The sequence below is a fragment of the Castanea sativa genome, chromosome 2 (assembly GCF_040712315.1).
Source record: "Castanea sativa cultivar Marrone di Chiusa Pesio chromosome 2, ASM4071231v1".
Taxonomy (NCBI): domain Eukaryota; kingdom Viridiplantae; phylum Streptophyta; class Magnoliopsida; order Fagales; family Fagaceae; genus Castanea; species Castanea sativa.
This window is the reverse complement of record NC_134014.1, coordinates 49,506,340-49,529,594: the sequence shown is the minus strand read 5'-3', so window position 1 is coordinate 49,529,594 and position 23,255 is coordinate 49,506,340. Positions and strand designations below refer to the sequence as shown.

The following is a 23,255-nucleotide window of genomic DNA, read 5'->3' as shown; positions in this document are numbered from 1 at the left end:
ACTTTTTTTTTTTTTTCTCTGGGTTCAGTTCTTCTCAAGGTGAGTTTTTGTTTGTGTTTGTGATTTTGAAAGGGAAAATCATAGATCTAAAATTTGTGCTTGGTTTGTGATTTTGAAAGGGAAAATGATAGATCTGACATTTGTGTTTGAGATTTCTGTGTTTATGTTTGTGATTGTGTTTGGATTTGTGTTTGTGTTTGTGATTTTGGGTCGAAAAATCATAAATGGAAGTTTGTGTTTCTGATTTTGGGGTTGGCTGGGCATGAGGGGACGGGGCCCACGGAGGCCCGACGGGGTGGGTTTGGGGTTAAAAAAAATCCGTTTAATAAACGGGTCGGGTCCTGGTTTTTATGACAGATTCGCGGATCGGGTCTGGGTATGAAAAAACTCGGCCCGAACCTGACCCGTTACCATTCCTAACTAAATTGTCTTGACTTGTTTTTGAAATATAAAATTGGTTAGACTTGTTTAGTGTGTGTGTGTGTGTGTGTGTGTGTGTGTGTGTGGATCATAAATGCTTCATTTTCTTCTTGTTGAGAGATGTTTTTGAAACCTTAAAATGTTGTTTGGATCTTTGGTTGAGTAGCTTGCTTAATTGCATTCATGTGTGTGTTTTTTTCTCCTATTTGAAAATTTTGTTTTTATCAAGCTCGACAGCTTCTCGACGCCTCTCAACAACTAGCTATCCATTGAGACCCTTGGACTTCTTTTTCTCGACAGATCTTATTGCATCTTTGATCCATTGGGCTATTTAGAATTTGTCTCGATAGCTTCTCGATAGATTCTTGATCCATTGAGAAAGTTTCTATCTGGCTGATAACTTCTCGATAGCTGTTCAATTCATCGAGGTTCTTTGCCATTGACAAATTCTCGATAGCACCTTGACAAATTTATCTATCGCGAATTAGTGCTCGGCAGATTCTCAATAGGTCTTGATCCATCAAGACACATTTTCTTTAAATAGATCCAACGCGTTTTCAGATTTCATTTCTCTCGTTCTCTCTCGACAGTTTTTGTTTTTTCACCTCCCAAACACTCTTTTCTCACTCAAAACCTCCTACCCATGTGATTTTCGGCCTAGACCAAGCTCAAATCACTTGGTAAATGTCCTAAATCCTTCTTTCTTCACGCATTCATGCATTTTAGACCTAGGTTTTGGGGTTTTTGAAAATTTTTGGGGTTTTTAAGATCTTTGTGAAAATTTTGGGTTAGATGTTGTGTAATTGATGATATATGATCATGCATTGCATTCCATTAGCATTTTCACAATATTTTCTTGCATTTAGATGTATGTTTTATATGTTGGAATCTTGTGTGCTAGTAGGATTGGATTAGGCTGAGCTCATGACTTTTTATTGTTGCACGTCACATGCTCATGCATTGTTCATGCATACGTACCTATTTCTTTTCCATATTTTGGTACTCTTGTTGATGGTGTTTTTCTGTTTATTTGTTTGTTTCTCTCTCTCTCTCTCTCTCTCTCTCTCTCTCTCTCTCTCTCTCTCTTTCTCTCTCGGATAGTCTATGCAATGGCAGCCAAGCGCAAATCTATTTCATCCTGGAACCCTTTTCATTTCGGGGCATCATCCTCTGATTCTACTTCTCTTCATGTCAGGTTCCATGATGAGAAGGCCCGTAAGGATTTCTCGGAGAACTTCTCCAAACGTGGCATTCATTTGGAATGCCACGTTATCTTATCGGACTTTTTCGATACTACTCTTCCAACTGTCATACACAGGTGGGGTTGGGTATCTCTATGTGAGATACCTGTGAGTTTTCCCTCCGTGATTATACAAGAGTTCTACTCCAATATACACAGTTTTGATTCTTCTGTACCTCTGTTTATTACTCTTGTATGAGATACACGTATAGTGGTGACTTTGGAGCTTATCTCCAAAGTGCTACATGTTCTGAGAGAATCACATCCTGATTACCCCGGTTGTCTACATCTGAGGATTGTGTCTAAAGATGAACTTCTGTTTCTCTTTTGTGAGACACCTTCGTCATGAGGTGAACGCCAAAACGCCTCATGTTCGGGCTTTGCAAAAGGTCCGAGGTTCCTGAATATGGTGATGACATTTATTCTCCATCCCTTGTTTCACTATAATTCTATTACTGAGCCTCGTTCTCGCCTTTTGTTGTCCTTCTTAGAGAACCTTACTATAGACTTTCCCTCTCATTTCATTCTCTCCCTTATAGATGTCTATAAGGATATGACGACCAGTGATAAGCTTATCTTTTCTTCTACTATCACGAGGATCATTCGCCACTCCTCTGTCTCCTATCTCGAGTCAGATCACTTTCCCATCATGTGTGCCATTGACGTTAGTACTGTTCGACGGAGCGAGGCCCAGCTTTGATTGAAGCGGCCACGGACTGGGACGACAACTCCTCCATCCACCTCCACTCCTTCTTCTTTTAAGGGTGGTGTGACACTTGAGACCATCTTGGCGCAGCTTGAGCGCATGAATGCTTGCCTTGATACTCTCACTACTAAGTTGTATTAGGTGAACACTCGTGTGGGTCGTATTGCACGACGTTAGGCTTAGATAGGTGGTTTCTTTGCTTCTCCCTCTCCATCTCCACAGGCTTCAGAGGATGAGGATGATAATGATGGCTCCAGTGATGATGAGGATGAGGATGCTAGCTCTTCCGGTGATGAGGAGATGACTGCTTCTCATTGACTTGCCCTTTGTCATTCATGACAAAAAAAAGGGAGTAGTTTTAGATATGAGTAGTCATATACTTAGAGAGAGAGTTAACATAGGACCTTTTTGTTAGGGGGAGTGTGTTTTTTTTTTTTAGGGATGTAGTGAGGATTTATGTATCCTGTGACCACTTAGTGATAGCACACATTGTATTTATCTTTGATATATATTTGATGATGTTGTTATCGTGTGTTGTTTCTTTTCTTTCTTCATACACAAGTTTCTTATGTATGCAATATTTTAATTTCTATTTCACACTAAGATGCTTTGACGAGTTTTGTTTAAAGCGTTTCAGAAATACAGGTTGTCAAAATTTATTATGCCATGAACTTTCTTTTTGTAAAGTTTTTCAAGAGTTTGTATAAGGATTAGATTTTATTGTAATCAACAAGTGAGTATGAGTTAAGTGATTTATGACTTCTCTCATATTTCATTTGTTTGTTGTGGTTTTGTCACGGATTGCCAAAGGGGGAGATTGTTAGGACATATGTGGAATTTGTTATGAACATATTTCATTTAGAATTGGCTAATCCTTTTACAAAATGCATTTTACTTGTAATTGGGTAGATCTAGGATGGTTTAAGTCTTCAAGCAACATTGTATTCAAGTCAAGAGTTAAAGTCATGCAAATCTGTTCAATAAACAAGTGAAGAAGTGCTATATTTTAAAGCTTGACAGATAGCTTGACAGATTGTATCTATTAAAGTTTAAAAGGAGCTTTTAGCCTGATGCTCGACCGCAGCTCAATAGATAACCTATCTATCAAGGATTACGAAAATCAGATTTCTAAATCTGTTTTTTACGCATATCCAAGCTATTTGTGTAGGGTTTCTTTTCTCACAACCCTAAACATATATAAGGATTATTTTAAGGGCCATCTAAGGTGATGCAACTTGATGCAAAGTGATTATTCACTCAAATTGTGACCGAAGACAATTTGCCCTAGTTCATCTTTCTCTTGAAGAAGCCGCTGCATTTGTATGTTGTAGGGTTTTGTAATCAAGGAACTTCTTGATCTTCATCGTGTGGATGAACTGAAGTACTTTGCAGCCAACATCTTTATCAAGTTGGTGCGTAAGTCGTGTACTAAGATCCGCGCATCGATTAGTTAGTTATGTACTGGGAGTCGTGCATTGAAAGGAGAGATTGTCACTACATTACAAGTCCAATTGTGTATTAGGGTAAGGGTTCAACTGTAGGTTGGTATTTACTTGTAACCGCTTGTTTTGATAATAATGGATTCTCGGGGATGGTGGCCTTAAATTCACCCAATGGGGTTTTGACTCGGTAGTTTTTCCCATTTGTAAACAAATCATCCATTTCAAATTTAATTTTCGCTGCATTTAGTTATTTGGTGATTTGTTTGTACTACCTCGCGTTTTGCATGTTAAATTGACTTAATTAATTTACTTAGCTAATTATTGGTTAATTTACCTAAGGGGTCAATATATTCTTGGTCTATCAAATATAAATGAAAAAAGGATCATTGTTGAGTGTCCTTCAATGGCAATAGGGCTGTGGTAAATGTAAGAAGGAAGAAAGGGGACACGTACCATTTCATTCCTTCCCACGAGGTGAACATGTTTTTGTACATTCCTTTCGCGTTTCAAGGATAATTTTCATCCTGCAGCCAAAAAAATAAAAATAAGAAAAGGATTATTTTTATCTTAATCAGTAAATATTACCATATATTTTTTTGAAGATGAAGGATTACAATTTGGTTGGGAATAAGAGCATAGGAGCTAGGGCCCCTCTGAACATAATTGTTTCTAAAACTAGAATTTATTTATTTATTTTTTACTCCTTTGCTTGATCAACCTTAAATTAAAAACAGGGAGCCAATTTTTTTTTAGCCCTTTTCTAGCCTATATTTTAAAATATTAAATTCAAGCATCCATATATATTTTGAGTTTATGCGATCAACCATTGTATTAGTATCGTAAGGAAAGTTAATTATTTAAAGTTTTTTTGGCTACAAAAATGACATCACATAATAAAAAGATAACGTGGTATCATTTTATTGGATAGACTAAACTTATGAGGTAAAGTTATGTGGCACTTATGGAAAATATGGATCAAGGGATTGTTGATGCAAGCAAAATATAACTTTAGGAATAAAATCTAAATTCTAAAATTTCAAGGTGTAAATCTAAAAACCCTAAACTTTAGGGTGTAGTTTGCACTTTAGCCTTTTATTAATTAATCAAGGGATTGTTGATGCAAGCAAAATATAACTTTAGGAATAAAATCTAAATTCTAAAATTTCAAGGTGTAAAATCTAAAAACCCTAAACTTTAGGGTGTAGTTTGCACTTTAGCCTTTTATTAATTAACAAGTTGATGTGGCAAGAAAATAATTGGTCCTATCTAAACAACATAATAAAGAAAAATGCAAAAGCTACCACGATTTTTTTTTAAAGAACTACTACATAATACTTAATATACTACTATCAGTTTCTTTAAGACCTTCTCCTCTTTCTCTCCGTGTGTGCATGTTAAAAATACTTAATATTCTAAAAAAAAAAAAAATCTTACAAACTATGTGCTACTACATAAAAAAGAGTAATTTAAACATTTGTTTAATATGTTTTTTAAATATACCGATCGTATTCTTGCCACATCAATTTGTAAATTTAAGGTAGTAAAATTTATAATAACTTTAGCATTTTCTATAAATGAATGTTTGAACTATTTGGTAATTGCTAGCTTATAGGTCAAATTGTAAAAAATTTATGCAATAAAATTTGTAGTACATAGTATCACTCAAAATAAAAACAACTTAATGTTTTTTCTTAAGTTATTTATTATTATTGCATGTTTTAAAATTATTGATGTGGTAAATGTTTTTTAGAACACATCTTTAATAATGCTTACATTCCATGTTAAACCATATTTGTTACTTAGTGAGTCAATCTCATAATTAAAGTCAGATAAAATAAGATTATATAATAGCCATGAGCCTTGGGCTCATTGGCATAGCCTTCTTCTCCTTTGTTAAATCCCCCTCATTGTTAAAAATACATAATAGATATGACAATGTTTTCCGTAGTTTTACAATTTTTGAAATATTAAATTCAAGCATCCCTATATATTTTGAGTTTATGCGATCAGCTATCGTATCAGTGGCATAAGGAAATTTGTAAGAAAAACAAATCTAGTATTAATATGGGCAAAACTTAGGCATAGTATTTAGGTGTTGTTATTTAGATTCTTATTCTAAGATTCTGTCACATAGATTTTTTTTTTTATAAGATGAAAGTATATTTTTTAGTTAACTAACCACATGGTTGAATCTTAAAAGGGAAACTTAAGAAACAATACTTAAAGTACTGTACCTACCTATATATATATATATATATATATAGAGAGAGAGAGAGAGAGAGAGAGAGAGAGAGAGAGAGAGTTGGATTCAAGTTACACATGGTGTAACTCTAAGTAATGTTACATCATCCAATAACTTGTTATTGAATTCATATTTTAAAAATCTTACATGTTTATATTTTTAACATGCATAAGTTTTATACTAATTAGATATTATTTAACATGCATGTCGTGTTATGATATATATATAGCACTTGAATGTTGCTTGCACGAGATGGATTAGTTCTCACTTCTCACAGGCAACAAAATTGCACAGATTAAGCAACTGCATGATACATATAATTCCTAGAAAATATTGAAAAGCTTTAAGTCTAGCCATACTCCAACCCTATAATCCAAATACAAGAAGCAGAAAACACTTTACAAAATACATAAGATTCTAGGGTTATTCAAGCAAATTGAACTTCCTTCTGGATCCAACCCACCATCTCATACACAGCAGTTGAAATCTCATTCACAGAGGTTAGCTTTGAATCATCTTCAACCTGTTTCAAACCCAGCACAACCCCCACATTAATAATGGGTTTGAAATTTTTAACAAAATAAATGTATGAAAAGTTTATTTTAGTATCTCTATACATCAAAAGTCTTATACCTCATTGGGTATCATGCTGTTCACCTTGAGGAGAACCTCGGTTTAAATCTCCATCTTTCACATAAATTAAAAAAAAAAAAAGAAAAAAAAAAACCCCTTCTCAAACTAACCTTAACACTGAAAGAGTAGAGGACCATATTATCCACAGTTGTGACATTAAGGTGAAGAACGATAAGGTGCAAGGATTGCAAGGCGGCCACCAATTTCAAGAGTTGCTTGGGATGTTTTCTTGATAGTATTTTGATATTGGCATGGCTTTCTACCATTGTCACTTCAATATCTGCAATGGCTGACCGCTTCTCCATCATTGATTCACTGGATTCATTAGAACAGGTAGAGTACTGAGGCAAGGTAAAGAAACCAGAGAAGAGACCAGAGGACAAACTGTTGTCTAGTCTTTGCTTGATTCCTTTTTGGGCTTCCATGGACTGGATGAGTTGCTCTAGCTCCTTCACAAAATTAATGGCTCCCCCCAATATTGATGCCTGGTCACCCTTCTCAAATGTGTACACACGCACACAAATCAATTATAACAAATTTTATACTTTTTTCGATCTTTGAACAAAACCAAGAGTATCATGATTCTTTTGCATATAAAATTTTTAAAAGTACTTTTAAAAAGCATGCCAACTAATCAATTATCTAAGGAAATAGAAAGAATAGCTACCCTTCGCACGTAAGAAGCAGGCATCATAGACTTAAGCACAGTGAGATAGTCATTCATTTGCTTTCTTCTATTGCGTTCCACAGCTATGTGAGTCATTCTCTGATTCTCCATTTCTTCCTTGTTCTTGGTTCTTCTGGTGCGCCGTCTTTTTCGCCTGCCCATTGTTGCTGCTGCTGGAGCTTCCACCAAAGAAAGTCCCTGAGCCAAGTATCCACGATCAGTGATCGTGCAATTATCTGGGGAGGCAGTGTTCGCGTCTTGCTCCTTTACACCTTGAACCATTGAAGAAGGTAAAGATTCCAAGTTTGCAATGGAGACTTGCTCTACATTATTGCCAAGTTTTTCAAAGTAGACTTTGTCTTCTTTAAGACCCAGGCCATAGCTCCATGTTCCACCTGCTCCTAAAGCATAGATATCCCTGCAACCATTATTGAACGAGTCCTGTTGGAACACTACAGCCTCTAAAGTCATTCTCTCTCTCTCCCTCAGAGACTAGCTAGCTAGTCTAGTACTGATATATAAAATCAAGAGGGTGTTTCAAAATTCTTAACAGAAAGCGAGAGGCTGAAATATATGTGTTATAACCTATTAAATTTAAGCCAAATGTTAACAAATATTAACAAATATAGTGAAATGTTTGTTAAGATTAAAATAATGTTGGTCTAACTTAGTAAAAATATTAAAAAAATAGAAAAAATAGTATAAAACTGAACAAAAAATGTATAGAATTTACAAAACACTGACATAAAGACAATATTTGACATAAAATTTGGTGTTAAGGGTGCCTTTTAACACAGTGCAAAATTTAAATCCCAAACTCTACGAACAACTGGTAAATTTGGTTCTCTCTCTAATGTGGAGCTTGATCACTATTTCTTGGTAAAAGTCCTCAGTTGATCTAATAAAATATACGCCTAGAACCAGTTGCACTAGTCAGCCAATACATATTTTACACACCAAGTTGCATAGTGAATTGTGCATGAGAGAGAGGGAGGAAGGGTGATTCTCCTTGTTATTATACGATTATAAGATCATTAAAGAAACCAATGATTGTGTTACGTCCAATTATAAGCGTGTATAGCACGCATTCTTCATAGAAAGTCTGGTACAAACAGTTTATGATTGATGCATTATACGGTTAAAAGGTAAGTTAATTCAGTTGTTAACTAAGCGCTTGTGACTTCTACTAATGATTATTCCTTTATTGGGTAATAAGTAATAACGCAGGTTTACGAAAGCATCTTTAGTATTATTTCATGTAATCGTAATCACTGTTCGACATAATAGGACGCAAGCAAACGAGACAGAGAGTGAGTCTATGTTTGTGTGCGAGAGTACGTGGTGGCGCAGAGAGAACGGAGCAAAATGAGTCAGTAGAGGAATCCATGTGAGTGACCACACAAAACCAAGGGGGGGCAGAGTCTGCAATCATGTAAGTAATCTCCCTTTCCAATGACTGACTGTATATGTGCTCTTTTGTGACTTGTTTTCAACCCCCAAAAACATCTCTTTTTTGTCACTTTTTTTGACTTGTTAACCTTCCAAAGCTAACCCCATATCGATAAAACATTCCCCCCCCCCCCCCCCCCCCCCCACTCTCTCTCTCTCTCTCTCTCTCTCTCTCTCTCTCTCTCTCTCTCTCTCTCTCTCTCTCTCGTATTTTGATAAACTATTTTAAGAAGTTTATTATAAGTATATAATACACAAGCTTGCAAAAGTGAACATGAAAGTTTAAGGGTTGTTTGGTAATGTTGTTTATATTTTTTAAAAATATGTGTAGGTAAAAAAGTGTGAAAATACGTGTAATGTTGTTTAAAAACTAAGAAGTGTTGCTTAAATAACCATACCAAACGGCTCCTTTATGACTGAAGATGACTTCCTGACCCTACACGTCGATGCCATTGAGATATGAAGGCAATAAACATTAGCGAAGGGAGCTATGCCTTTGGCTCGTGCCAATATCATGGGCATCACTGCAAGGCAAAGAGGACATGGCTTGGTACATTGTGTAGGTCACCGAACAATACCATGAGAGAGAATTTGGTCTCCCCTAGTTGGGTGCTACATTATCCTCCTCATTGGCCAATACGTGCTTAAACCACACAGCAGGACACGTGTAGCCCCCTTCGCCATTGTAGCTCTCTCTCCCTCTCTCCTCTTGCTGTCTTTGTACCTTTCAGAGTCACTCCTTATGCCCAGTCTCCATTCAGCCGACCTTCTCTCTCCTCTAGCTAAAGAGTGGTACTATGCTAGCTGTCTTAGGGTTTATGATAGGCAATAGAATTAGGATACCTGTCTTTGTACAGTCATAAATATTCCTCGTACCAAAAGAGGAAAATGTTTCCGAGCATCCTAGGTATCAGAATAGGGTGAGGGAAAGAGAGCAGAGAAAGAAATGGAGAAAAGAAAGAAAGAAAGTGTACAAAAGGCTATGTAAGAACCATCATATTCCCAGAAAATATAGCACAATCTTTACAGTGATAAGGATATCAAGTCCTTTAGCCCACCTTGATTTTTCACCCTAAATCTTGGGGTTTTCTATGTAACTCTCTTGTCATCCTTAATTTCATTTGCTGCCCCTTTAGCCTCCATCACTTTTTTAGTTCACAAACATATCATTTTTCACACGTTACAAAGATGATGTTTAAATGTATTGTTAAGACTTAGAAAATACAAGCTTTCACGTTTTTATAAACTTAACTTGCACATACAATAGGAAAATGAAAAAATGATTAACTTTTTTCTTACAACTTTCTCAATTTTTCATATAATTTTTTTTTTTTGTGGATAAATGTATGATTAAAGTGTGCTCTAGAGGCATGTGAGGATAAATGGCTCGGATAAGGGTATTGGTCGTGGGCCACAGTCGAGGACGTCAAAGAGCCTGAGTACAAACAAGTATTAGTAAAGGCAAGTAGGTTATCGGGCCGAGGACGAGAGCTAGTCAAGATAAGCAGGTGATGTTGTCCAAGGAGATAAACCTTCTCGGGAAACAGAGTGGAGGCTTGAAGTCTGATCACTTAACAAGTACTAGAAAGGGGATAACCATGCTTGGAAGGAGGATAAGCTTTGGAGAGAGGAGAGTCAACAGAGAATTGATAAATATCTGGGAATAAAGCTGCTACCACCGCATTGAATGCTCTGCACTTAACCAACTGACCGTATTAATGTGGAGGTGATACCTGAACAGTGACTTCTAGCCTTACAGCAACCCACAAAAGACTTCAAGAAAGTTCTGATGGGACAAGTATCAATGAGATTAGTTACTTGATCAACAAATGGAAGGATAAGATGAGAGGAAGGGAGGGAGTATAAAAGGGAAATGATTCCCTTACAGAAAGGGAGATCAGAGAAAAATAAAGGAAAAAACCTCTTTGTAACCAAGAACTTGAATATTTGTAGAAGTCTGATATATATATAAGAACATACCATCTTCGGACTTGATTGATGAGTGTTTTTCTTTTCAACTTGCTATTATCGTTCATTCTAACATTAAACTAGCCAGTTGAGATTCTTACTTGACTCATTGAACGTTCAATATTAAACCCACTCTCTAACAAATTTATTGTTGTGGGCTTGTTGGGCTATTGTCCAAGTCTATTGGGCCAAACCAATTTACATCCTTACAAGGCATATTTTAACCAGACCCATGAATATATTCATATTTGAATGAAAAGGGGGACATCATCTCTTTATGGATGAGGATAGTCCTTTGTTATGATTGATTTACAATTATAGGTGGTGTTTTTTTGTTTTTATTTTATTTTATTTTTTATGATTAGGTGTTGGTTTGGTATAAATGATTTTTGTCGGTTTATATTACTTACAAAATAAGTGTGTGTGTGTATATATATATAAAATTAAAACTTTTAAAAGTTGTACATAAACAAATAATTTTTTTTTTTAAGAAGCCAAACTAAAAAAACATCAAATACATTGCTTAGTAATAGTGAGAGGGTAGACAGTAGAGAAATGATTATCACAGTATTATCATATATTAAACAAGGTTAATTATTTTTTGGTCCCTGAAAAATTCACAAAGTTTTAGTTTGGTCCTTAAAATATTTTCATGTCACTTTAGTCCTTGTGTTTCAAGAAATGTGTCAATGTGGTCCATTTGTCATAGGGGTGTCAATGTTCGACCTAACCCGCGAACACCACACAAACCTAACATGGGTTTTTGCGAGTTAGGGTTGGACCTTAGTGGGTTTGGGTCTTAAACGGATTGACTCGAAAGCAACACGATAAGAAACGGGTCATAAGTGAGTCAACCCGCATAACCCTCAATAGACATGTTTAACACACCAATTTATTTGTCTCAACCTAAAATGACCCATTTAACACAACTCGTTTAACTTGTATAACAAACAAATATTCATTTTATTTTAGATTTGTCAAATACTTTTTATATCCAACCTATACTTTAAACTTAAAATGAAAAGTGAGTAATTACAAAAAAGTTACAAGTATAATTGGAAATTGAAACTTTATAAACTTTATGTAACCTAATATAATTGGAAATTGAACTATATTATTTCAAATGTGGGTTGAAGACTTGAAGTGTATGCACTATTTTTGGGATGTAAAAAATATTTGTTTTTAGATGGATGTTATATTTAATGTTAAGCAGATTGAAATGAGTTGTATAATTGTGTTACATTCTTGTCAACCCAATACAGCCTGTTTATTAAGTGTGTCAAGTAAGTTGGGTCAGGTCAACCCGCCTCATTAACAGGTTAGGTTAGGGTTGAAGGATCATGATACAATTATTAAATGAGTTGGGTTAGGGTTGAACCACTTAGTCGAATATCCCTACTTCGACACGACACGAACCCAACACGCTAACCCGAATTGACACCCCTAATTTGTCATAATATTGTGGTCTTTTGTGCAAAAATTAGTCATCTTGCATGAGAGTTAGTATTTTAGTAGAAATAATGTTACTAAATGTTAGAAATGCCCTAACTATTTTTTATAAAATTTCCCAAATCCTATAAAGTTGCCTCTTAATCAAATTAACTAATTCCCAAACCTCCCCCCCCCCCAAAAAAAAACCCTAATGTTAGGTTTTAAAAATTTAAAACAATTAGTAAACCATGAGTACAAACTTGTTTAGATATAGATCTTAGAGTCTATAGAGTATATTAGACAATGTTCAAGGTACTGCAAGTCATTCTACAAGAATAAGGAAGTTGCAGGTTTAGGAATTCGAAACATGCCAGTTTTGACTGATCGAGAAACAACTTCGACTGATCAAGACACGGGTTCTGCAGAATTTAATTAAAACCCAACAGCCCATCAAGCCCATTAAATGATTGGGGTTTCAGATCTAATTCACCTAGTATATATAGGAAACCCTAAGGCATGTTTTGTGAAGACTTTGGAGCTTCTTTAGTGAGATCTAAAATGTGTTGTGCCTTCTCTTTTCAAAGTCACTATTGAAAATCATTCTCGTACTATTAGAACCGGTAGATCTAAAGTTACTGCTACAAGATCATTAATTGCTGGTGATCTAAAACCCTTGAGTGAGATCTCAAAGTCACAAATGTGGGTGCTTGTGTGCGACAAATTCAAGATAGAAGAGTCTGTGGATTCGGAGCTGCACATAGTCCTATGAGTAAGTTCTACATGAGGTAGCTTTAGATTTAGGGTTTTAATCTATTGTAATCTTTCATTCTATCATAATGAATTTGTTTGCCTTGAGGATAGATTAGGTTAAATCCTCCCCAGTTTTTTTACCTTGAAATAGTTGGTTTCGTGGGTTTTCCAGGATTATCATATCGTTGTCTTATTTATTTTTCTGCACTATATGATATGATTGTATGTGTCTAACCTAGAATTGAATAATTAACCTAAGTAACTACTTGGCTAATCAATTAGGTTAAACTAATCGATTTACAGGGGTCTAAACAAATAAACACGTAATATAAGCAAATCTGAACAGTACCAAATCTAATCACAACTTACTAAATCTAATCACAACTTACTTTGATATTGATTTGGATAAGCAAATTTATATGAAACAATTAGAATGATGCAATAGATTAAAGAAATCTCTTTTCTGGGTTGATGTAGTATATACTATCCACAACAATGATACAACAAATTTTGACTCATATATGATTTAGACTGGTTTCATTAATAATTGTGAATATGATATATGCTAATTGCTGCTAAGAAGATTTGAGAGGTTGAAAACTTGAACCATTAATAATTGTGAATATGATATATGCTAATTGCTGCTAAGAACATTTGAGAGGTTGAAAATTTGAAATCCTTATCATGTAAGGAGTTTGATATCAAAGATTTGGGCATCACTAAGAAGATTCTTGGTATGGAGATCGGAAAATTATGTGTGTCTCAAAATAACTGTCAATATGGTATAAGAGAAGTTTGATTTGGAGAATAATAAACTGGAACACTCAACACTGTGGGCAAATCACTTTAGGTTATTTTTTAGTAATTGCACAAAGGCAAAGGAAAGAGCTTGAAGATATGTCAAAGGTTCTATATGCTATAATGCTAGTGCAGCGGGATGCTTGATGTATGTAATGGTCTGTAATAGGTATGAACATATTGAGCATTTTTTTTAGTTACCTTCTTCAATTTGATTAAATTTTTTTTTTTTTTAGAGAGAAAAATTTGATTAAATTAATTTCTATTGTTCTAACGTGGAGATATTCTTTCTCCATTTAGTATGGGTATAGCGTATAGGAGATAAAACAAGAAAAAGTTTGAAACAAAGTTGTGAAAGTAAATCATGATTATTAGAAGTGACTTACTACAAAATAATAATAATAATAATATAATTGAAGTGACTTCTGTGGGGAATAAAAATTCCCGAATAAACATTTGGGCTTTGGGCTTTATTGACGGGTACCAGTTTGTTTTTGATTAAGGCCTCCAGGCCCACAAGTTAGTCTACGCTGCAAAGGTCCGAGAAGTTATCCGAGGAGGAATGTCTTCTCGGACAGGCCTAGCAATGACTCTGGGACTGGCCAAGAAGGTTAAAGGCAGAACTCTGGAAAAACTAATGGGTAAGAGGGTGATCCAAACACCCTCTAGACGCAAGGATGTGATAGAAATATCTAGAGAAAATATTGCTACCTCCACATTAAAGACCCTGTATCTATCTCCCTGGCCGCATTAATGGGGAAGTGACCTCTGAATAGTAGGATGCAACCCCCCTTACTATTTGTTTGAAGATTTCAAGGTGGCGGTGGGAAAGAAAGTATCTAAGGGAAAGATTTGTACGACACGTGGATGAACAGTGAAGAGGAAGAAGTATATAAGGAGACGAGAGAGGAAAGAGAAAGAGAGATAGACTTTCTGCTAAGAATAAAATAGGAGCGAAGGACTGTAAACTTTGGCCTAAAGAGAGTATATTTATACAAATCATCCTCGGCTTACGTCTGAGGAGATCTATTTGTCATGTTTGTTCATCATTTGCACAAATTGTAACACTCTAGCCTGTTAATCGAATTTTCAATATTCCGAGCCTAGATTTCAAACCTATACTCTACAAATTTTATTGTATAAGACTCATTGGGCCTGAGCCTAATATTCGTTTTTGGGTCCAGATGCAATTGTGCACTTACAACTTCAACCTTCAAACTAAAGGCCAATGGTATTTTATTAGCTGGATTTTCAATTTCAAATAGCTAGCAAGGTCTCTCATGGTCATGTTTTGGAAATTTATTGGATTATGTTCTAATTAATTATTATTGAAGGACGTTTACAAAATTACAATGTGAGATCGATCTATTCACAAGTTGAGGTTTTCAAGTGATGCTTGATCGTTAATGTGAATGCTTTAGAGGAAGTATTGTCATTGTTAGGTAAAGAAGACGAATTTTAGGAATCTACAATTCTACGTATTCTTGTTGATGGGGAACACTGACCCCGTGACCCATAACGTCTATGTTAGGCTTTGTCTCCTCTGATTATTTTTTACCCTTGGAGGGTTCTTAAGAATCACGGCAGATCTTTAATTTATGGACAAGATTGAAACCAAATAAGTTTAATGATCACATATAAACTAAAAAAATAATTACGTACTAATTTTCAGCTAAGATGTGAATATTATTAAGGCAGCAAATGTACAAGAGACATTGTTGTCAACTATTTTATGTCGATTTGTCGTAAATGAGATCTAGTGGGTTGTATGGCTACTATGGACAATGATGACTGACCCGATTGAACAGTAAGGGCACAAATTAGTAGGCCTAGCTAGGGAAATCTTTTTAGTCTAGATGACAACAAGAGGGGATGGAAACATGTGTCATCATCACACCCTTAGATTCATAATGGAAGAGCCCAATGCTCCCCTTCATATACTTAAAAGAACCAGTTTGTGAGTCTTGTGAATAAGAAAGCAGGCCAATAAACTGATCCCCAACTGAGCATTCATAAGAGGATAGAAAAATTGGTAATAAGCCGTACTAGGGTCTAAAAAACGTTTTTCAATTAGTGTTTGAGCCTTGGTTTCCTGTTGTTGGAATAATTTCCTTGTGTGATTCTTGACCTTTGTTGTCATTCGTAAAAATAATAATTAAGTGTGCCTGTGTATAATGGGTTTTTGGAACCTGATATTGTATTTTATTGATCCTAGATTTTTATGCCATAATATCAATTTGAGCACTATAAATCTAAATTTGCATTTTTTTACATGGATGATGAATAAATTATTTTGATGATTCAAGAGCCCAAGATCATAAAACTACCTCATTTGATCAAGTTTGACCAATCTAACCAACAGTCAAATTAGCCATAAAATCATCCAACCTCCATATTTCGATCTAATTCACCATTTAAAACCATTTGACTAATTTTTACCGAGTTTGACAAACCTCGATCGAGGTTTGACTATGGTTGGACTGAAAATCTGACATTTCGATCGTGATAAATTTGCACCCATATGAAAGATCATGAAATTCCCTTTCAAATGATAGTTTACAAACCCAAATTGAGCTGAAACGTATAGGATATTGCAACAACATTGAATCTTTGGCTAAAATACTAGGCTATTTTTGCCTAAGTGTCACAAACTTGATTTTAGTTTAATCTTAATTAAATTATAATCAAGAGACCACCAATTGACCCAAATGATGATTCATTGAGAGATCTCATGATGAACTTTAATTTGGTATACTTAGATGGCAAAAACTCCACTGGAATAAAAATAATGTACCAAAAATATTCAAGTGGAAACTTTATGCATAAACATGATTTTGAAACCATTTTCCCAAGCCTCTAGTTTACCAAATCGAAAGATGGGGACAATAAAATGGACATATTTAGAAAATAGACATTGTAAGCTTTCCAACGACACCTTACTTGATCAAAACGGTGGCCAGCAAGGCCATAAAGTAAGTTTGCAAGTTAGAACAAATTGAACAAAACCCATTTTTTCTTGTCCAAAGCTATATTTTAGGGTGTATTTGTGTGAAAAACACTTGTTGCTATATTTTGAAGGTAGGATGCAAGACCTTTCCAACGACAGCAAGAACACAAAAATCAGAGTTTCAGAAGGTCTCTAAACGATTGCTCAAACATAGGACCTGATAATGGTAAAAATGGGACTTTTTTTTTTTTTTTTTTGATACAAGGAAAAATGGGACTATTAATACGAAATTTGAATTCAAATAATGTTTGACTATTGTATGTAACTCCATTATAAATATGGGTTGTCTTGTAATGTGTTATCAATCATGTGAATCCAAATGTATCCATTTAGCCTTTTGTGGTGAGGATATAGGTCATTAAGCCAAACCATAAAATTATCTCTCTCTCTCTCTCTCTCTCTCTCTCTCTTGCTTCCGCTTTTTAAATCAATTATCTTTTTTTTTTTTTTTTTTTTAATTTTATCATCGTATTAGAACAGAATGTCTTAAGTTCTATCATTGTCTCCTCCACTTTACTTCCCATTTTAAAATCTCATATGTTAGACCTCACCTATTGAGAGATAGTTTGAGCCGTGAGAGGGAGTGTTATAATTATATTATTAAATTATTAAATTTATCATTTTTCAAAAACTTAAACTTTTGAGACAGTCAATAATTTATCACAAATCACTTATTATTATGAAAAGAACGTTCATGTATAAGACTTTGCTAAAAAACTTGTGTTTGTTGATAACTTATAGAAAAGAAAAATTCTTTTAAAAGGGAAGCTATATACTCCATAGTTATGCTTACTGATACTTTCCATAAGCAAGGACGACAAAGCAGGCGAAAAAAGCCAAATAGCACATTTTTGCAAACTGTATTGCAAAATACGTAGAGATCTCTACAACTTTTTGGGTACTTGAGTTTGGCGAAATCGAGTTTTCAATGGTACTCGAGTTCTATGAACTCGAGTACCGTAAGAAATTTTTCGGCAAATTTGAAGCATATTTTTTCAAAGAACTTGAGATTCTGGAACTCGAGTTTCATGAACTCAAGTTTCACAAACTCGAGTTTCACAAACTCGAGTTTCACAAACTCGAGTTTCACAAACTCAAGTTTCAAAAAGGTGGTACATCCCTACATATTTCCAAAACAAGGGTAGATTGCTAATTTTTCTGCTAAATCGTGGTAGTAGGCCATTTTCGCCCAATGAAGCATCAAGCACCCAACAGTCACTGCCATGCAAAGGAGTTCAAAGTTCAGATAGCTTAGTCTTGGGCTGGAAGCAAGAAGTTTAGCCTCAAAAGCTTTGATGTTTCTTGCCACTGGATCTCGCTTATGACAATGTGCTTTCCAAGAGACCACAAATGCCGTCGCTTTTGTCAATCCCTCTATTTGATAGTGTTGGGTTTCTAGATTTAGATCGGCAAACTTTGACCAAAAGTGTCTCTGTTATTTAATATTTAAAATATCTTTTAACCATTATTTTTATTATTAGTTTTCCAAAACTTTCTCTCCGTTTTACCTTTTCATCTCCCCACTATTTTCTACCTTAATATCATTCTCTCTCTACCCTTTTATTTTCATTTATTTTGACTTTTCTTTTTCTCAACATCTTACTATATATAAATTTGACATTTTCTTTTCCATTCTATGGATAGTTGTTTCACACAAAAAGGTTACTTCGCGCGCGCTCTCTCTCTCTCTCTCTCTCTATTTGTTTTTTATTTTTTGTTTGATTTTTTCTTTTTATTGTATCCATACTTTAGATTGATGAATTTTTGTATTAATTAGAATTCTACTTTGGGTTGATGTGTTTTAGTTTTGTGTTTTAAGTTGTTATCTTTTTTATTCTCATTGATTATTAAATATTATCCTATTGCATTATACATATTGTTGTAGGGAAGGACTGATCAAAAACTCCAAAGTCTTGTTGGAATCCTCGTCGGAATCTACAACCTCTATTACTTTGGTCATCGCTTCCTTGGGAACTTGGTGTGAAGAGGTTGCTTCTTCCCTAGAAGTTCATTGAATAGGAAGCTCAACTTGCTAGGTACCAGCAAGGGGAAGGCCACCGAGGAAGCCGAATATTGCGATGTTGATTTGGTGCAGTCAAGGATCTTTCACCTTTCTGATGTACTTAGGAGCCCAGAAATTGGTGGAGATTGGCTTATACCTAAGGATGACGTGGGCGGCCCGTAACTATCCGTCCATGTGGAGAAAGATCTTGGACTTGAGTATCCTCGTCAAATTGGGTTCGTTGACGAAATTGAAATTGGGGGTTGTGAAGTTTTTGTCTGCAAAAATCCCAGAAACAAAAGTGTCGTTAGAAAGGAAGTTTGTTAAATAGAGAGAAGTAATTTTTCATATTACAAGAAGTGGAATAAGAGATTATGAGGTAAAAATGTTCAGTGTTAATACAAGGAGCTTAAGCCTAAAGTACCCCACCTAGTTTCCCCTCTCGTGTCAGAAAATAAAGTTCATTATGCCATTCACCCGAAATAATCAGGAAATCTTGGTTCATGCCCTTGTTAGATTCGGGAAGACACGAGATGAGTCTAACTTCCGAGACCCTAGTTTTAAAATAGTATCCCATACTCTTAAGGAGTTGACAATTATATACCCAGTTAACATCATGATGGATGAGATTTACGCCCATCTTTTCATTGAGGGTGTCCACACTACCTAGTATCCTAAATACGTTTGGGGAACACTAGGTCGGGCAAAGTCTATGGGCAATCAAGAAATCCCTAGTCACTCTACCCATAGAGATCCTCATCCCTCACTTTATGAAGGTGATCATAGGGATCACCACTTCTCTCTCTGATCTTAGAGCATGCCATTCTCCTTGAAGGCAATGCCGAATAGAGACCCTAGGTTGTATATTATACTGGGCCTTAAGGTTTTCTATGACCTCAGGGGTATCTACCAAACTAGCAAACCTACCCATTAAGGAAGTGAGTAAAAAGTGTTAGAAGAATGAAGTAAAAAATAAGAGGTTGAGGAAGAAAGGGTCCTAATAATCAATATGTGGGCTAAAGGGTACTTACAAAAGTATAGGGAAAGAGCACCTCGGACCGTTTCTTGAGAGTTTGAGGATTCAAAAAATGGAGGATTTGGATTCTCCGAGCATTTTATATAGGACAAGAGGGTGAGCGGGAAAGTTCACACTCGAATCCCTATGAAAAACCTCTACTGTAGAATTGAAATCACACCGTAGAACATGAGGGACAGGGCGTCGTGCAAAGTAATTGTTGAAGTGTCCTATATGACGAAGCGTCAGGAATGTGCTCATTGTCGGTGAAATGATGCTCACACATGGGGAGGTTATATGAACGTGAGAAACGCAACAACAGAAAATCGAAACCTCACTTTTCTCAGAGGAGAGAAAGACTGGAGTTTCAAGGGGCTATTGTGGGGATAAGAGAACTGAGTAAGGGTATTGGGCCTTGGGCCATGCCCAAGGACGCCCAGGAGCCCGAGGACAACCAAGCACTAATAAGGGCAAGTAGGTTAGTGGGCCAAGGATGAGGGCTGATGACAACAAATAGGTAATGTTGCCTGATGAGCCAAACTTCCTTAGAAAACAGAACAGGGGTCTAGAGCCTGACCGCCCAGTGAATACTGGGCAGAAGGCAACCATGCTTAGGAGAATAAGCTTAAAAAAGATGAGTCAACAGAGAACTAGGAAACATCTCAGAGGAAAGCTACTACCACCATATTGAATGCTCTGCACCTAACCAACTGACCACGTTTATGTGGAAATGATATCTGAACAGTGATATTCATTCTTACAGCTACACAAAGATTTCAAGAAGGTTTTGATGGGACAAGCATCTAAGAGATCACTTACTTGATCAATAAGTGGAGGGCCAAGATGGGAAAGAGGGAAATGAGTATATAAGGGAAGGAATTCCATGAAAAATAGAGGTCGGAAAAAAATGGGGGAAAAAGAAGAACTCTATATACTAAGAACTTTGTGTATTCATGAAAGTCTGAAATTGATATAAGAACACACCTTCCTTGGATTTGACCGAGGATTGTTTTTCTCTTCAAAATCGTACTTCTCAATCTCTATAGCACTAAACTAATCCATTGTGACTTATACTTAATTCATTAAACCTTCACCTGTTAAGTTCATTCTCTAACAAATCTATTATTGTAGGTCTGTTGGCCCATCACTCACACTTGTTGGGCTGAGGGTCAATTTTGGTCCCCACAACTACCAAAGCTTGATAATTTGCAAATGATGGAACCACTTGCAACAATATTTGCATAGTTATATAGTTCCAATTAGAGCAATCAAGCATACTTTTAGTTTTCAAAAAACACATATCTACTAGTGGTTAAACGTTCATCTTGGGTAGTTTTAACTTTTTATATAATTTTACCTTTATATATTCATCTATTTTAATTATATTTTTCTATAAAAAAAACTTTAATTTAGATATTTATAAGTAAACAATGAAATAATGATTCATGAATAATCAAAAACCAATAAATATATATATATATATATATATATATATATATATATATTATCTATACATATTTATCTTGTGCTGTTATAACTTTACATATAATTTTGCATTTATATATTTATCTATTTTAATTTAGATATTTAAAACTAAATAATGAAATCTATAAAAATGGTAATTAAAACAATCATATTTCTACAATTAGTCACCATTTCCTTTTCTTTTTTTAAGACCTTTCATATTTCCTTGGTTTTTTTAATTTTAATTTTAATTTTAATTTTTTTTTTTTTTACTTTGACATAACATTAATCTAACCACTTCATACATTAAAAAAATATAAGGCTCATTACTACTTCGTTAAGATATTATGGATGTCTAATTTTTTTAGAAGGATGGATGTCTTAATTGATTAAGATCAAACTAGAGAAATGTCTTTCATATTTCCTTGAAAATCCAGAAAGGGAATTTTTTTGTTGACATACCACTACTGTAACTATATCTATACCTATCTAAATCATCCATGATATTTATTTCTTATTGATAACCATAAATGGGAAAATATAAATTATTTAATGATATGGAGGATCCCATCTTATTTCAATGTTGAATAAAATAAGATGAGAAGGAAAAAAAAAAGTAAAAAAAAAATAAAATATAACAATAAACACTAATTAAATTATCCAAATCATGCTATGTAATACAATAATATTATTTTTTAACAATCAAAGAGAACAAAAAAAAAAAAAACTTAAAACACAAAAATAAATCTCATCAACCTAAATTAGAGTTCTTAAAAATACAAAAATTTATAAACCAAAGCAGAGATGAAAGAAAATTTTTTTAAAAAAATCCACCAAAAATATTGAGAGAGAGAGAGAGAGAGAGAGAGAGAGAGAGAGAGAGAGATAACCTTTTTGTTAGGGAAAACTATGCAAAGAATGGAAGAGAGGATGGCAAATTTATAGTAAGAGGGTGTGAATAAGAAGAGACAAAATAAGGGAAGATAAAAAGAAAGATGAATAGTGATATTAAAGTAGAGGGTAATGGGGAAATGAAAATATAATGGATGGAGAATGGTTAGAGAAAGTGTAAACATTAAAAAAGGAAGAAGTGAATGTTAAAAAAATTATAGGAAAATTGAAAAGAAAAAAGAATAGTAACGTGGATGCTGATGTAGCTTAACTGGAACGTAACAACAATAAATAATACGTTTTAGCTTTTAGATATATCTATAGATATAAATTGATAATTAGATTATAGATTACATAAGAGGTGTTTATTGATTCTTAATTGTTCTTCTCCAATCACAAATTTTACCACCACTTATTGAAGTGATTGATTGTAAGTTATAGACAATCATTTTCACATCTCTTATAGACACACCTAAACTCATACTTAATTTCACAATATGCTTGAGTGTCAACTTGTAATTGGAATTAAGTACTCACAAACGAAACCACCACGATACTTGCTAGAAGAAAAAAAATTAAGTGCACCAATCACATGGTTACTTACTTAAGTATGTTGTAAGTTTGAGTGTGTAGTTAGGTGTGTCTTAATATTATTATTTTCTCATGGATAAATCACTTTTTATTCACCTTTCAAAGTAGGCCACTTGCAATAACAATGGCACAAAAGTTTTACCATTATACTTTCTCTTTCCTGTCTCAGACATGATAAACCCTTGGTTGGATTTAAGATCCGGTGCAATAGCTACCATGGAATTTCTCTTACATTATTCACTTTTTCAAAATTCTTAACTCTTTTTTAACTTTCAACTTTTTTTTACTTTTTTAACTTCCTTGATCCAATGGTTGATATAAAAAGTTAATTATTTAACTTTTGATCTGATCTGTTAAGAAGGTATTGCAAAGTGCAATAGCACTGATCTTAATTCCCTTTGATCCAACTATAGCAAGTAGATGGTTCAAACAAGTTGAGTTGGGTTCGGTTTGGGTCGATTTGTGTTTGCATTAAAAGTGTTCTTTAAAGCGGGTTGAAAATAGTTTGATAAGTCAAGTTGGACTAGATCGACTCATAT

General features: G+C 34.7%; 1 protein-coding gene across 1 annotated transcript; it reads right to left on the bottom strand.

Annotated features, from left to right (window-relative positions):
• Positions 1-6,291: 6,291 nt before the first annotated feature.
• LOC142626262 (transcription factor bHLH94-like) lies at positions 6,292-7,830 on the bottom strand. Its single transcript, XM_075800062.1, has 3 exons — positions 7,351-7,830; positions 6,794-7,177; positions 6,292-6,573 (listed from the first exon to the last, which is right to left on the bottom strand). Exons 1-3 carry the CDS (start codon positions 7,819-7,821, stop codon positions 6,478-6,480), a joined length of 951 nt encoding a protein of 316 aa, XP_075656177.1. The 5' UTR covers positions 7,822-7,830; the 3' UTR covers positions 6,292-6,477.
• Between the last annotated feature and the right edge of the window lie 15,425 nt (positions 7,831-23,255).